Here is a 13,543-nt window from a genome sequence, read left to right on the forward strand (position 1 = left end):
TTTTATGGAACAAAAGGTAAAATTTTCTAAAATTTATCAAAAGTTACAATCTATCTATTTTTAGACCAGAGCAAATTATTGCGCTGGTGTGAACAAAACGAGAATTATTCGGAGCCTGATTTTCATAATAATTTAGCCTTATATTATTATTTCTGCAACTGTTAGATTTTATGTAAACATATTTTCAATACTGAAAGTGTATTGCCTACAACTCAAACTACAAAATTGGGAGACCTATATTGTGCGTAAATTATTCCGGTCCCTAACGGAAATCACTAGCAACTTGTTATTGTTTACGTTTGGGGCACCTAACTTTACTGCTCTGTTACAATATTTATCGATACAAAATATCTGAATTGTGTGTGAATATTTCGAAGAAAACCGAAAGTACCTTAAGAAAAGTGAGAAGTGAGAAGTACAAGTCCTAAAAATATGTGAAGAAGAATCATCATGAAAACATTCCAATTCACTCACTTATTACCCCTTATTATAGTCTTTTTAACTTTGTGCAACACAACTGTAGGTTTTTCAATTGAAGCAATATTTCGTATGCCATTTCGTATTGTCAAGTCTATCAAGTGCAAATTTACAATTTGTTGTAACGATGAGTGGATAATATCAAATTTACAAGGTTAGATTTACTTAGAACAGTAATCGTACTGCTAGACTATGTCGCTAATTGTGTCACAACGCTATGCTTCATTCATTGTATTTTGTACATTTAATTACAAATGAATATAATGTTTCCTTTCAATGGAATAAAGTGTTGCATCGAATTGACCCAAGTCCAAGTTAGGTGATGGCTGTCGTTCGTTGATCCCAGACGTCTCTGGTTTGACAATAACTCTCTGGCTCCCAGAAATGTTTGGGAATAAGGAAACCCTGGCCGAATTATTATTCCCAAACACCTTTATTTTGCATGATAATTTTTTTAACAAATTGGGGAAAAAAGCCAAATAGTCTATACTGTAGACTGTAGGCAGGGCTCACCCAGAGTTGTTATCATACCCACCAAGTAAGAGATATTGGCTGACTTCCGTTCAAATTAAAAAGAATAACAACACAATAGATCAATAGAACAAACTGAGGGAGATAGACTTTGCTCTTAGTTTTAGACTTCTGTCCTCCTGTTTCACTTTACTTTACTTTTCTTTTTTCAAAATTATTTAAAAATTAATTTTGAACACTGAATCTCTTGATGACTAAATTGGTAACCCTAACAGGAACATGGCTTAATCAGATCAAAGCACTCTCGCTCCACTCCTTCAGCAGCTTATTGATCACTAAATAAGCTAAGCAATCACAGTGAGTACTGTTTCTGTTAAACTGTCAGAATTCTCTATTAAATCCCTTGAAGTCTGGTTTGCTAGGGTAGGAGCCCAATTTAACACCCGTGGCATCGTGCAGTACCAAACAAAATACGATTACGTGGTAAGTACCCTGGATCAATACTGCCGAAGAAATGCAGGAAACATATATGACACACGGAAAAAAGCACTCATCAGAACGTTTGGAAAATCTAAAATGCAAAGTGACCACAAGCTACTAAATCTTAGTGGACTATAAACTAATGCCCTGTATGAACCATAAACCGTGAAAAGAGTCCTTTTTCTAGCTAATGTGCCATTAGATATAAAATATATACTGGAAATTCAGGACATCAACAAATTAGCCAAGGCAACTGACAGGATTTGGGAATCCCATGGCGCAGCTATCAGTGACATCTCCACACAAGAACTGGTAGGTCAGCAGCAAATGAAGCATCAATCAAGATGTGCAATAAGCGCACAATTAAAACTGAAATCAACTCTTATAGTATTCCTTTTACACAAATTTCTTTTAGCTGATGTCACATGTCTCATTCTGGGCGCTGATTTTTTATTTTCAACATGAACTTATCATAGATCTCAAATGCAAACATCTCAACTTTTTAATTTTTAACATCTCTTCATAGCACTGACACTAACACTCCTCAGTCGGTGTCAGGTCTTTCGTTTGCTCAACACAACATCTATTCAGCTCTTTTACAAAAATACTCTGAGTTACTCACACCACATTTCAGTTATTCTAACAATAAACATGGTGTTGAATACCATATTGTTATGACACTCCAGAGTGTGTTGTTTAAATCCAGAGAAGCTTGCAGCTGCAAAAATGAGTTTCTGGCTATGGAAGAACTTGGACTCATTTGTTTGGCATGCTCATCATGGTTTTCGCCTCTTCGTGTCATTCCTGAAGCAATCATCCAGTTATGCCCTTGTGGAGACTCCAGGATTCTAAAGTTACCAAGGATGACAAATATCTTTACCCCACATTCAAGATTTCAACAGTCAAAAACTTTCAGACTTTTTGACATTCGTTTGTTAAGAGCACTGAAATATGCAGCTCTGCTACACCGTCCACAAACTAATTTACCAATATGAATCTCACGGTTATGTATCCAACTTTGGCATAGGAACACAGCTAGAACAGCTACAAGGAAAATAGTAGGTACCTCTGGCCTTCTTTTCAAGGAAACTTTCAGAAAAAGAAAAGAGGTTATAGTGATTGCAAACTACTTTCAGCGTACTCAGCAATAAAACAGTTTTGGCATTGGTTTAATCTAAGGAGATTAAGAATAAAATTAAGGCCCTTATAAAATAATTGTAATAATAAAACAAGTGAGTCAAGATACTGCTAACAAAAGCTTTAATTGAAAATGTATAGGAAAATATTGAGAGAATGAGTGGAAGCAGAGAATGAAGAACATGAATGAAGTATGTTTATACACTTCCCATTAGTGATGAATTTGAGGAAGAATAGCTCCCTATGAGGATTTTGTTTATCTATTAATGATTGACAATATTTTGTTTTTAAAAAATTGTTTTTGTTTTTATTTTTTATCTTAATCACGTGTCATTGTTTTTTTTGGTGTTTTTCTTTATCTTTGAAATTGTGCCAAGGCTGATGGCTTAGCTTTGGTCCAACTGTTCAAAATTGATGAGATTTGGTCAGTAATCTAAGAAGTTATTAGTTTTTCAGTTATCCTGAATTTGGCCCATTAGGTATATTTTATGATTATCAAAGCTCTTGATGTCAAGTGAAGGAATTTTTAAAGAAATTATTTTTCATCTTTAGTTAACCAAACATGTCAAAAACGAAATGTTTTTGTGTTTTACTTGTTTAAAGTGATGGCTAACAAATTTGTGAATTTTTAAAATCAGGTTTAGAAAATGACCTTAATGCTAAAGTCCATGGACAACACTTGGTACAGAAAACAGTTGTTGGGCACATCAAGGGTCACCTCAGAACATCTGATCCCGTTAAAGCCCTTGTCCTTTCCTTCCATGGACCTACTGGTGTTGGAAAGAACTTTGTGAGTCGAATCATTGCGGAAAATTTGTACAAGAATGGCCTTCACAACAAGTTTGTTCATTTAATTTCTGCAACAAAAGAGTTCCCACATGAAGGAATGGTTCCTTTTTATAAGGTATTGTATGAATTATTAGTGATCTTTTGGTTTTCTTACTATGTTTTGTTTGTGTAGTTTTTTATTCTTTTCAGATTTTAATTCGAAATTCAAGAGCAGATCTTAAGCAAAATTGCTCTGTATGCTTTTTAGAGGGCCTTCTGCATTATGTCACAGTCAGGTTGAAAGAACAGTATTGCAGACCTGCCTATGTGAAAATCTAAAAATTCGTAGTTTTTAGGAGATAGAAATATTGTAGTCGCTATAGTTAACTTTTAAAATCAACAATTTACCCTCAAAAGGATTAGAAAACACTTCATAGTCCTTAGAAGGCTGGCATCAACGTACATTTTCAATAAATTTTAATGACTTAAAGATGCTTATAAAGTTCTGAAATTCGAGTCAAAATCTTGTAATTCTGTAATTAGTAGTAGGCAGGCTGGTGATGTCATTTTCTAGATTTCCTTCTAAATTTTCCCCATTTTCTGGATAAAATCTCAGAGGCAATCGTTTCATTAATCACGGGGTTGATTTTGATTGTGTTTTAAAATTAATTTCAATTCCGTTAGCTACCAGTTCAAGTAAGTCATTAAAAATTTTTTTTTTCTCATTAATGGTTTTTATCAATGGTCCATATGATTTTCAAATAGGTTCATTACTTTGCTTCATTACCTCATTTTTGATAAGGTGACTTATCCTTTTACATGTTTATCATTTTTCTTCACTAGATTTGGTTTAGTTTTATTATTTTGATTGAAATTTGCAGGGTATATATTTATACAACCATAACTTCTCATTTTCCATTCCTAGTAGATGTGATATGCTAAAAACACCTATAAGGCTTTACAAATTACCATAGAGATTAATTCCATGGCATTTATGATGACATCTATCTTTAAATATCATGTTGTCAGAAATGTGAATGGTTCTATTGTATTGGTTTGATATTTTCATATAAAATGACATACAATTTTCTCATGAGATATCATTACATAAATTCAGAATCACTGAGATTCTTTTTACTTTAAAAAAAAATCCAAGTCAATGATATTGTTAATATAATCTATGTGAGTAGACATGTTGGTTTGAGTTAAATCAAACTTGGCATAAACTGACATTGCACACAAAAATTCGGGTTCCTCAGTTTATTATCATTGTATTACTGCCTCCTATTTGTTTTTCAAGTATGTCCAATCAGGCCTCAGGAAATCAACTTGCTTTGCTTATCAATATGTTTCTTGGAATGTTGGTTGTATTCTAATTTTTGCACAATTTGTCTCAGCCTCAATTTGGATCAAGATTTTTAGTGGTATTCTTGTGAGTAAATAAAGAAAGAAAAAAAAATCAACTAATCTATGAGACATAATGAATAATCAGGATACCATTATTAACGCATATTTGATGTCTTGATCATGTACCTTCATTCGTAAATTCGTTATAAATCTATAAATGCAGTCTATAAATGCAGTCTGCTAGAAAAGAAAATGGTCACCACAAAGTTCTTTAGGACAGGGTAAAAACTGATTAAGCCATATTGCCCAAATATATTTTTAAAGCAAATAATTGAACAATTGTTATTGATTTATATGACAGGACCCACAAGAATTAAATTGTATAGTTCATAGGTGTCTTCTGACTCCAATAAAAAGTTATCCAACAACACCAAAGCAACTCAAGTTCAGAAAAGTGTTAAAGTGATTTAAAAAATTGATTCTCCTGAATTGCCAGCAGTGATTGAGTTGTGGAATCTAATACTTGTATAGACAAAAAAAAAAAAAGAAATATAGTAAATCATAGTTAACCATTGTTTGATATAAGATTATTACATCGCATATCAATTTGATTGTTATCTATTGGAAAGTGCTATGTGTAACAAAAATGAATAAATGGCGTATATAAATAATTATGACTTTAGAGTTGGGCAGATTATTGAAAAATAAATGATAACCAGCAATACAGTTTTACTGAAACTATTATGTATGTATTTCTCACCACATAATTTATAATATCAATTTTTCATATCGAGATAACTGATTCTGATGACTCATCATTATTGCAAATGATCCAAAAGTATTCTTTTAATCTTATCATTTGATGTCAAACTCCATTGTCACTGATTAGAATTACAATTTCAATACCTCACTTTTTAAAATTTTGTTTTGGTTGACAAATTTGTTAGATGAGGTTTATATGCATATGGGATATGAGAAAACTAAATAGATAATGGACAAGCCATTCTTACTTTAACCTTTGATAACCATATCTAAGTTAGGAGTTGAGAAACATTTTTTATTTATCACTGCTATTGTTATTATAAATTTTGTTATAAGGACAAGGAAGACACTTATAGGTCGTCAAGCAATAATATAGGCTATTCTAAATTCAACAAATGAGATATCAGTCACAGTGTTATCTGCCATGGCAATATAGGAATATACATATTTACAAACTACACATTATGTAAAATAACGTCAAAGCACACATGTTGTGAACTAACAATAGGAATATGATTTATTAGTAAGATATGGTAAATTGTGTAATTATTTTAGCGTATGTAGCAGTATATAATAAGGCAATAACTCAATGATAATGATAATATACCATAACAAATTTAACGGCAAATAAAAACCAGAAGTTGGTTTGGACGACCAACACAATCTATAGTATCATTTATCAAATTCTAGTTCATGGACTGTCATTTGCTTTTATATTTGAGTTACACCCCATAGAGTGACATACACAATGTATACTTATTTTGAATCAGGATTACTTAATTGATGATCAAATTACTCAAGCATCTAAATAGATTTGTCACTAAATTGTCTATAATAGTTAAAACGATGAAGTAGGAAATGGTTAGTATTTCTCTAAAAAGTCACATACATTTCTTTCCCCAATTGACCACTTACAAATATTTAGTTATTCTTTTATATTTCGGATTTTTAACCTACCTTAAGGGAAAAAGGTGGGAATGATATTTTTATAAAATCTGTTTTTCAAGGTGAGGGCTCAAGCTCAAAACTGAGAGAGAAAAGGAAAAGAAAACAAACAAAAACACAAATATACCATTAAAAAAACTGAACCCGAGACAAGAAGGATGGTATTTGAGATTACTTGTTTTCAGTTTATGAGTTAGTTGGACTCGGGAGGTCACTCAATCACTCTGTATCTGTTGTCCATCTGTGTGGCTTTGTCTTTGTCCTGGAATGAGACTATTTTGGATTTGCCCTGGCCATGACTGGGTTTTGTTTTTTGAATGGGAAACAGTGAAGTACATCTTTTAGTGGGAAATGAAATGTTATGCAATTGTTAGACTTTAGCATATCTTGTATTTCAGTGTATCTTTTTGTCAAGGATACTTAGCCTCTGCATAGATGGGGGACTTTTATTTTTGTCTCAGACTAGAGACATGCATACACTCCAGCACGGTTTCCTCGAACATGGTTTCTCAAACTCATTCAAATGGCCCAAAGTTTTTCCTTATTATTCTTTGTTATTATTCCATTCCTTCCTCGAATTGATTTTACCTCGAACACGGTTTCCTCTTACTAATTTCACCAGCCAACGTAAAAAATTTTTAGAAATCAATTAAAGGTGATTTCGACCACTCATGATTTACTGTGACATTGACAGTTACGAATTTATCATTTGTATCTATCCTCACTGCAGGTGTGTCTACCACTCACACACTCAATCGCTGTTTCGCATAACCAACACCTCTCTACTTATTCTTTTCACTTCACCATTCGTTCTTATTTTCAATGCCACATGCTATGATTTGCAAATGGTTGGCTATGATGGTAAATGAATGTTGTGATAGAGCAACCCCCCCCCCCCCCCCCCCCCCCCCTTCTCGCTCAACACACACACCAACAGCTTATAATATGTCATGTATAAAGTAATCTCTCTCAACATATCAATAAAGTAGGTAAACAATAAAGTTCCTTCATTTTCATCCTTAAGCGGAAATTTGTCTTAGGGTCTATTCCAAGGGAAGACTGGAATAGCCCAGGCAGGTGTCAGCCACAGTGCAGCTCTGCAAATCGAGCTAGGGAGAGGTGGCTTGCTGAAGGTAACATAACGTGATGCATTTTCGAAAGGGATATCTTTCAGGTGCATTGCCAAGTCCATACTGCTAAGCCACACTGCCCTCCCTTCCCCATCAAGTCCTTATGGTGAGGCACGGTTTTCTCAAACTATGGTTGTCCCCGAACATTTTTGTATGTCCCAAGGAGTTCAAGGAAACTGCTGGATTGTAGATTATTCTGTGATCAATTTCTTTTCTCTGTATACTTGTCCCCATTGTCATACTTTTACTTGGAAGCTTGTTCGTGCAGATACATTCTTTATCTAAAAATGTATTCATTTTACTTGGAATGACATAACACCAAAAAAGAAGAATTTTCAAAAGACTTCTCTTGAGGCATAACCCAATCTAAATACATATTTATATATTTCTATCAAAAGGTGTCCTGTAGTGCAAACAATGTACAATAAATTTATTTATTTAGAGCATTAACAGAATAAAACAGAACATATGTGCAGCCAGTTTCAATGGCTTGTGTACATGTCATCAGTCGGCCAATATGATCTTCATACATTTTAAAACGTCGAAATGAGATAAGCATTTTCAAATCTTGGAGTCATTTCTTTAATGCAAAATCTTTACAGACTGAAAACATTATTTTAAATTGGTATAATAATCAGATAAATATATGATTGTATTAGAGTAGAAGAAAAGCTGAGAAAGTTAGAATGTTGAAATAAGGCTGTGATTTTTGTTGTTGTTGTTGTTTTTTTTTGTTTTTTTTTATATAGGTAATGATCATGACTGGGTAGATTTATGAAACCTTAGAACATGTTTTATGATAATTTTTTCCTGTCCAATTAAGACAGATTGGCCTCATTGAAAAAGAAAATCTCTTTTTTTCCAGGAGAAATTGAAAGGCTGGATTGAGGGCAATGTAACAATGTGTGAACAGTCCATGTTTATTTTTGATGAAATCGATAAAATGCCTTCCCTGCTGCTGGATGCTATCAAACCATATTTGGATTACTATCAACACTTGGGAGGTGTTAACTACCGTAGAGCTATATTTATCTTTTTAAGGTTAGTTTCAAATCTCAATTGAATCCATAACCATTGAGGAACTATGGTGTTGAGGTCTTTTTTAATTCTGTCATTGACGTTATTTTTGGTTCATTTTTATACTCGGTGACATTTGATAAAAGTAACCCGATACAGGGTCTACCTTGATAAAGTGCACCATCTTTAAATGCCATAAAATGAAAAGTATGAGACAAAAATGAAAAATTCCAATTGCCATCTGTAGTCCATTCTCGTTGAAATTTTGTTTCTCTAGCATAGTTTGAATTTCTCCCTTACGTTAAAGGCGACACCTAAAATTTGCAGTGATACCTATTTTTCTTCACAATATGACAGCAAATTTACTATTGCACTCCTCGCACTGTGTTTTGATTAAATAACCTGGGACTCATACTAAAAGATAATTGTAAAAAAACTTATCCATATTAATAGCTTTCCAGTTATAGTCATAGCAACAAGCGGTCACAGAGGAACCAGCAATTACCATAGTTTCCATTTTTGTTTCATTTAGGCTGATGCCCTTTTTCTTACTTTCAGTGACCATCTTATCCACCAAATCTTGTAGGTCTTTCTAATTCTCTGCCACAGGGCTTTTGTCATCTGCATATCTGATCTTGTTTATCGTTTGTCCATTGATCTTTTTTCATAGCATATCTTTTATTTGTCTAATTGTTTTCTTGCAGTACCACCACTGTACAATCACCATTTCATTATCATCATCCCTATCATCACTACTGCCACCACCTTTACATCATCATCATCATCATCATCATCCTCTTGTCTTGTTTTGTCATTAAGTCGCAACTCTGTGCATCAAAGATAATCGCGACTGTGAGTATGGTGAGAACAAATGGATGTGCTTAGGTTTTTATTTTGATTTTATCGGTTTCTCTGTCAAATTCAATTTGGCCATTTAAAATATTTTTGGGCTGAGAATTTCATATTCGGATGGTGCTTGTGAGTATGGTGAGAACAAATGGATGTGCCAAGGTTTTTATTTTGATTTTATCGGTTTCTCTGTCAAATTCAATTTGGTCATTTAAAAAATATTTTTGAGCTGAGAATTCCATATTCGGATGGTGCTTGGAATAAACGAGTTGAGATGAACATTAACTCGTGACTGCCGGACCTGGTATGAGTGCTGTTTTCTTTTGTTTGGGATAAAGTGATCACCACTACAGCCACTATTATATCAACATCATACCTACCACCACAACTACAACCACCATTTCATGATCATCATTACTACCACTAAAATGATATTGTTTTTTTTTCCATTTGGTTTTGGTGTTTTTGTTTCTACTTGTGATATGAAAAAGGGGATGAGGGTTACGTTGGCTGTTGACATATCACATGTCAATATGCTGTTATCCATTATAGTTTGGATTTTGTTATCAGTTTTGATTGTAAACGGAAATTCTTGTTCCAACTATTTAAGTTCCGAATGGTTTCTGAAATTTCTGTGAAACTCATTTTTGATTTTGATTGGCATATTAATGTGTTAGGAGCATGAGTGTGATGAAATTTGCAACATGGGTAGCAATAGTTTTAAATAATTTTCCTATATTTTAATACCAGTTATTCTCACCCCTATCTAAATAAAAGGACCACATTGTATATCATCACTGTCTGTTTTCTGTTTTGGTCAAGGAGTATGTTCGCTTTTATAAGACAATGCTTAAATGTTTACCATAAGTATCATGGTAAAGTTAAATTGTTGGAAGTTTATAAGAAATTACTTACTTAAAAATAATTTGACCATATGCTTTCCCTCCCCCACCCCAACACTGTAAATTTTCAGAACTATTAATATTAAGTTGCTCATCATTTTTACTTTACCAATGTTGAATGATTGAATCGACATTTCTTTGTGGTTAAGAAACCAATTTTTATTGTTGTGTTTTTCCTTTTTCCTTTCTATTAATTTTGTTACTTTTTGTTATTTCCAGCAACACAGGGAGTAGAACGATTTCTCTACGAATGTTGGAGCATTGGAGATCTGGGAAAAAACGTGAACAAATGGAACTCCGAGATATTGAAAATGATATCATGCTTTCAGCAATTAATGACAAAAATCAAAGTAAGTCGATAGAAGATGAAAAGAAATGTATATCATTGTTTTTAAAAGTAAAATTTCAGATATTGCCCGTATAATGATAATAGTAACATAGTAATAATAATGATAATGGTAACATTAATAATAATAATAATAATAATAATAATAATAATAATTATAATGATGATAGTAATAATAATAATAATGATAATAATAATAATTAAAGCATGAATTCAAATAAGTACTCCCATGTAAAATTAACCTGCGGAAACAACTACAAAATTTGTATAATAATAACACATTCATCTACAATTATTCGGCAACATTTAAAAAAAAATTTTTAAGTAAAGTAAGTACATGGAATGGTTTTGAATTTATAAGTGAAGACTCCAAAAGTATAATCATTTTAAAAATTCAGTCAATAGGGAGCTCGATAAATTAAAATATGAATTTGATGAATACGTTTTTAATTGATATATTTTCGTTTGCTTCTGATGTAAATCATGACCCTAATTATGATAATGTTTGGGAATTATTGACCTAAACTCTTTTCTTTTTTATTTTTTTTTTTTTTACAGGGTATGTAAAGCTATTGCCTAAGCAACCCTTATTATGATATGTTTTATGTTAAATAATACCGAGATGAGGCCTCATGGAATCTTATGTTATAATCCAGACTGGCGTTGAGTGAAAAAAAAAGCTAATACTTCATTCTTTGTTATGGTTATAGAAGTCATCAGTTTTAGAGAGACATTATATTACAATGAGCAATGATGCTCAGCTTACTATACTCTTTTTGCCTTTGTTTGATATACGAGTACTATATTTTACAAATTATTAGAGATACATGTATTATTTATCAAATCACTTAAATTATAACAAGTTGGAATTGTCATGTGATCTAAACACACATGCCATGTTTTATTGCAGAAGCTGCACTGTTTTTTATATTTTTCTTAAAATCGCCTCTCTCACACTTACACTTACATGGAGGATATTTTAGAGGACTGAAAAAATTAAAATAAGTTTTGAAATAGTTACAGACTAACATTTTTTAAAAGTTGTCCATGCTGTTGTTGAAAAGTATGGAATTTGCAAAATTATAATCAGGAAAGTAAAGAAAGAAATTATTATTTGATAATCATTATCGCCATTAACCCTCTCCTTACAACCTACAGCAGAATTGTCACATTTGTTGTGACACAGTATACATTTTTTCTTATTCAGATTTATTTTGCACATCACAATGATCTTTGTTTAATGGGAGCGATCTATATTCATGTTTTCGTCCAACCGAGTCATCAATCACGTGATTTGTTGCTGTCCAATGATTGGTCATTTCTGAACAAATGTAAACACGCTGCTTTGTTTATGAAAGTTGTAAACATACACGTTTCAAGCTGAACACAATGACCAATCGTAATGTTAGATAGTTCAAAATGTGTGAACACTTTTCACTATGTAAGTCACTTTGAGCACATTTTGCAATGTGACCGACGTTGAGCACATGGAAAGTTAATATAGATCATGTCCATTAATAAGAACATAAAGTTGTTTTGTAGAGAGATTGTTTGAGTTTAAAAAATCAATTTTTCTGCTGGGTAAGCCTGCCATTTTGGGAAAATACTGAAAATGGTCGTTAAGGAGAGGGCTAAAGGTTAAAAATATCTTTCTTTTTATTTTTTTTATACTTGTTTCGATTCACAGATGGGTTATGGCACAGTCAAGTGATAAGTAATCACCTAGTGACGGCTTTCATTCCCTTTTTGCCTCTGGAAAGACCTCATATTCGTCAATGCATCACAGATTCTTTGGTAGCCCTCAGGTTTTATACTCACCGTGATTCTATACCTAACGATGTCATTGATCAAGTTGTTGCAGAGTTAATGTTTACCCCGGAAATTGAGAAAATATTTTCCAGTACTGGATGTAAGAGAGTTGCTGAGAAAGTAGGCCTTGTTATGATGAGTACTATTTTAAAAGATGAGTTGTGATCAAGATGTAGTTTCTTATCATTGAGACAGTGGTAGAGCTAGAGAGAATGAAGAGAGAGAGAGAGAGAGAGTCATCATTATTAGTATTAGTATTATTGTTATTATTATTATCATCATATATTATTATTATTATTATTATTACTATTATTATTATATTATTATTATTATTACTTTACTCCTTCTTCTTATTGTTGTTGTTGTCGTCATCGTCGTCTTTCAACAAAAAAATGTTTTTTTACATCATTATATTACACTCCAACACAGTTTTCTCGAACTCTTCGGGGCATGCAAAAATGTTGAGGAAACCCTGCCTTGCCATAACAAATTGATGGGGAGGAGGGTGTGGGCCAGTGTGACTCAGTGGTATAATCTTTGCTTTGTACCCGAAAGAGACCTAGTTTAAATATCCATCGTTTTGTGACCTTCAGCAAGCCACCTCTCCCTAGCTCAATTTGTGGCACTGATGTGTGGCTGACACCCATGTTATTCCAATTTTCCCTTGGAATACATCCTAAGACAAATTTCTGCTTGAGGATGACTAAAGGGAACTTTATTATTTATTTACTTTATTGATATGTTGAGGACGACAACTTTCTACAAGACATGTTACAAGGGGTTGATGTCTATAGTGTGTGTTAATTAATTACATTTTTTTCATTATCTGGGTGAAATTAGTTGGAGGAAACCATGTCTGGGGTAGACATTAATTAGCAAGGACTATCCCGCACAAATCTTTGGGCCTCTTTTTCGCTCACGAAGTGCCCAAATTCGCGACAAAATATGGGACGAAGTCGTTTGGTATATGCTATTTTAAAAAATTAATTACGACGCTGTTTATCGATGAATATGACTGAAAGTTGGCACACAGCTAGAAAAAAGGTCATTTTAGATTATGTCAAGCGACAAAACTTGTACGATTACCAGAAGACCGTTAAAAA

At 32.9% G+C, this 13,543-nt stretch overlaps 1 protein-coding gene across 1 annotated transcript; it reads left to right on the forward strand.

Annotated features, from left to right (window-relative positions):
- Nucleotides 1-337: 337 nt before the first annotated feature.
- LOC144971037 (torsin-1A-like) lies at nucleotides 338-12,734 on the forward strand. Its single transcript, XM_078911360.1, has 5 exons — nucleotides 338-631; nucleotides 3,204-3,469; nucleotides 8,383-8,558; nucleotides 10,505-10,635; nucleotides 12,319-12,734. Exons 1-5 carry the CDS (start codon nucleotides 451-453, stop codon nucleotides 12,603-12,605), a joined length of 1,041 nt encoding a protein of 346 aa, XP_078767486.1. The 5' UTR covers nucleotides 338-450; the 3' UTR covers nucleotides 12,606-12,734.
- Nucleotides 12,735-13,543: the final 809 nt, after the last annotated feature.

The sequence above is a fragment of the Berghia stephanieae genome, chromosome 4 (genome assembly GCF_034508935.2).
Source record: "Berghia stephanieae isolate SIO BIC M18660-M18661 chromosome 4, UCSD_Bste_1.3, whole genome shotgun sequence".
Lineage (NCBI taxonomy): Eukaryota > Metazoa > Mollusca > Gastropoda > Nudibranchia > Aeolidiidae > Berghia > Berghia stephanieae.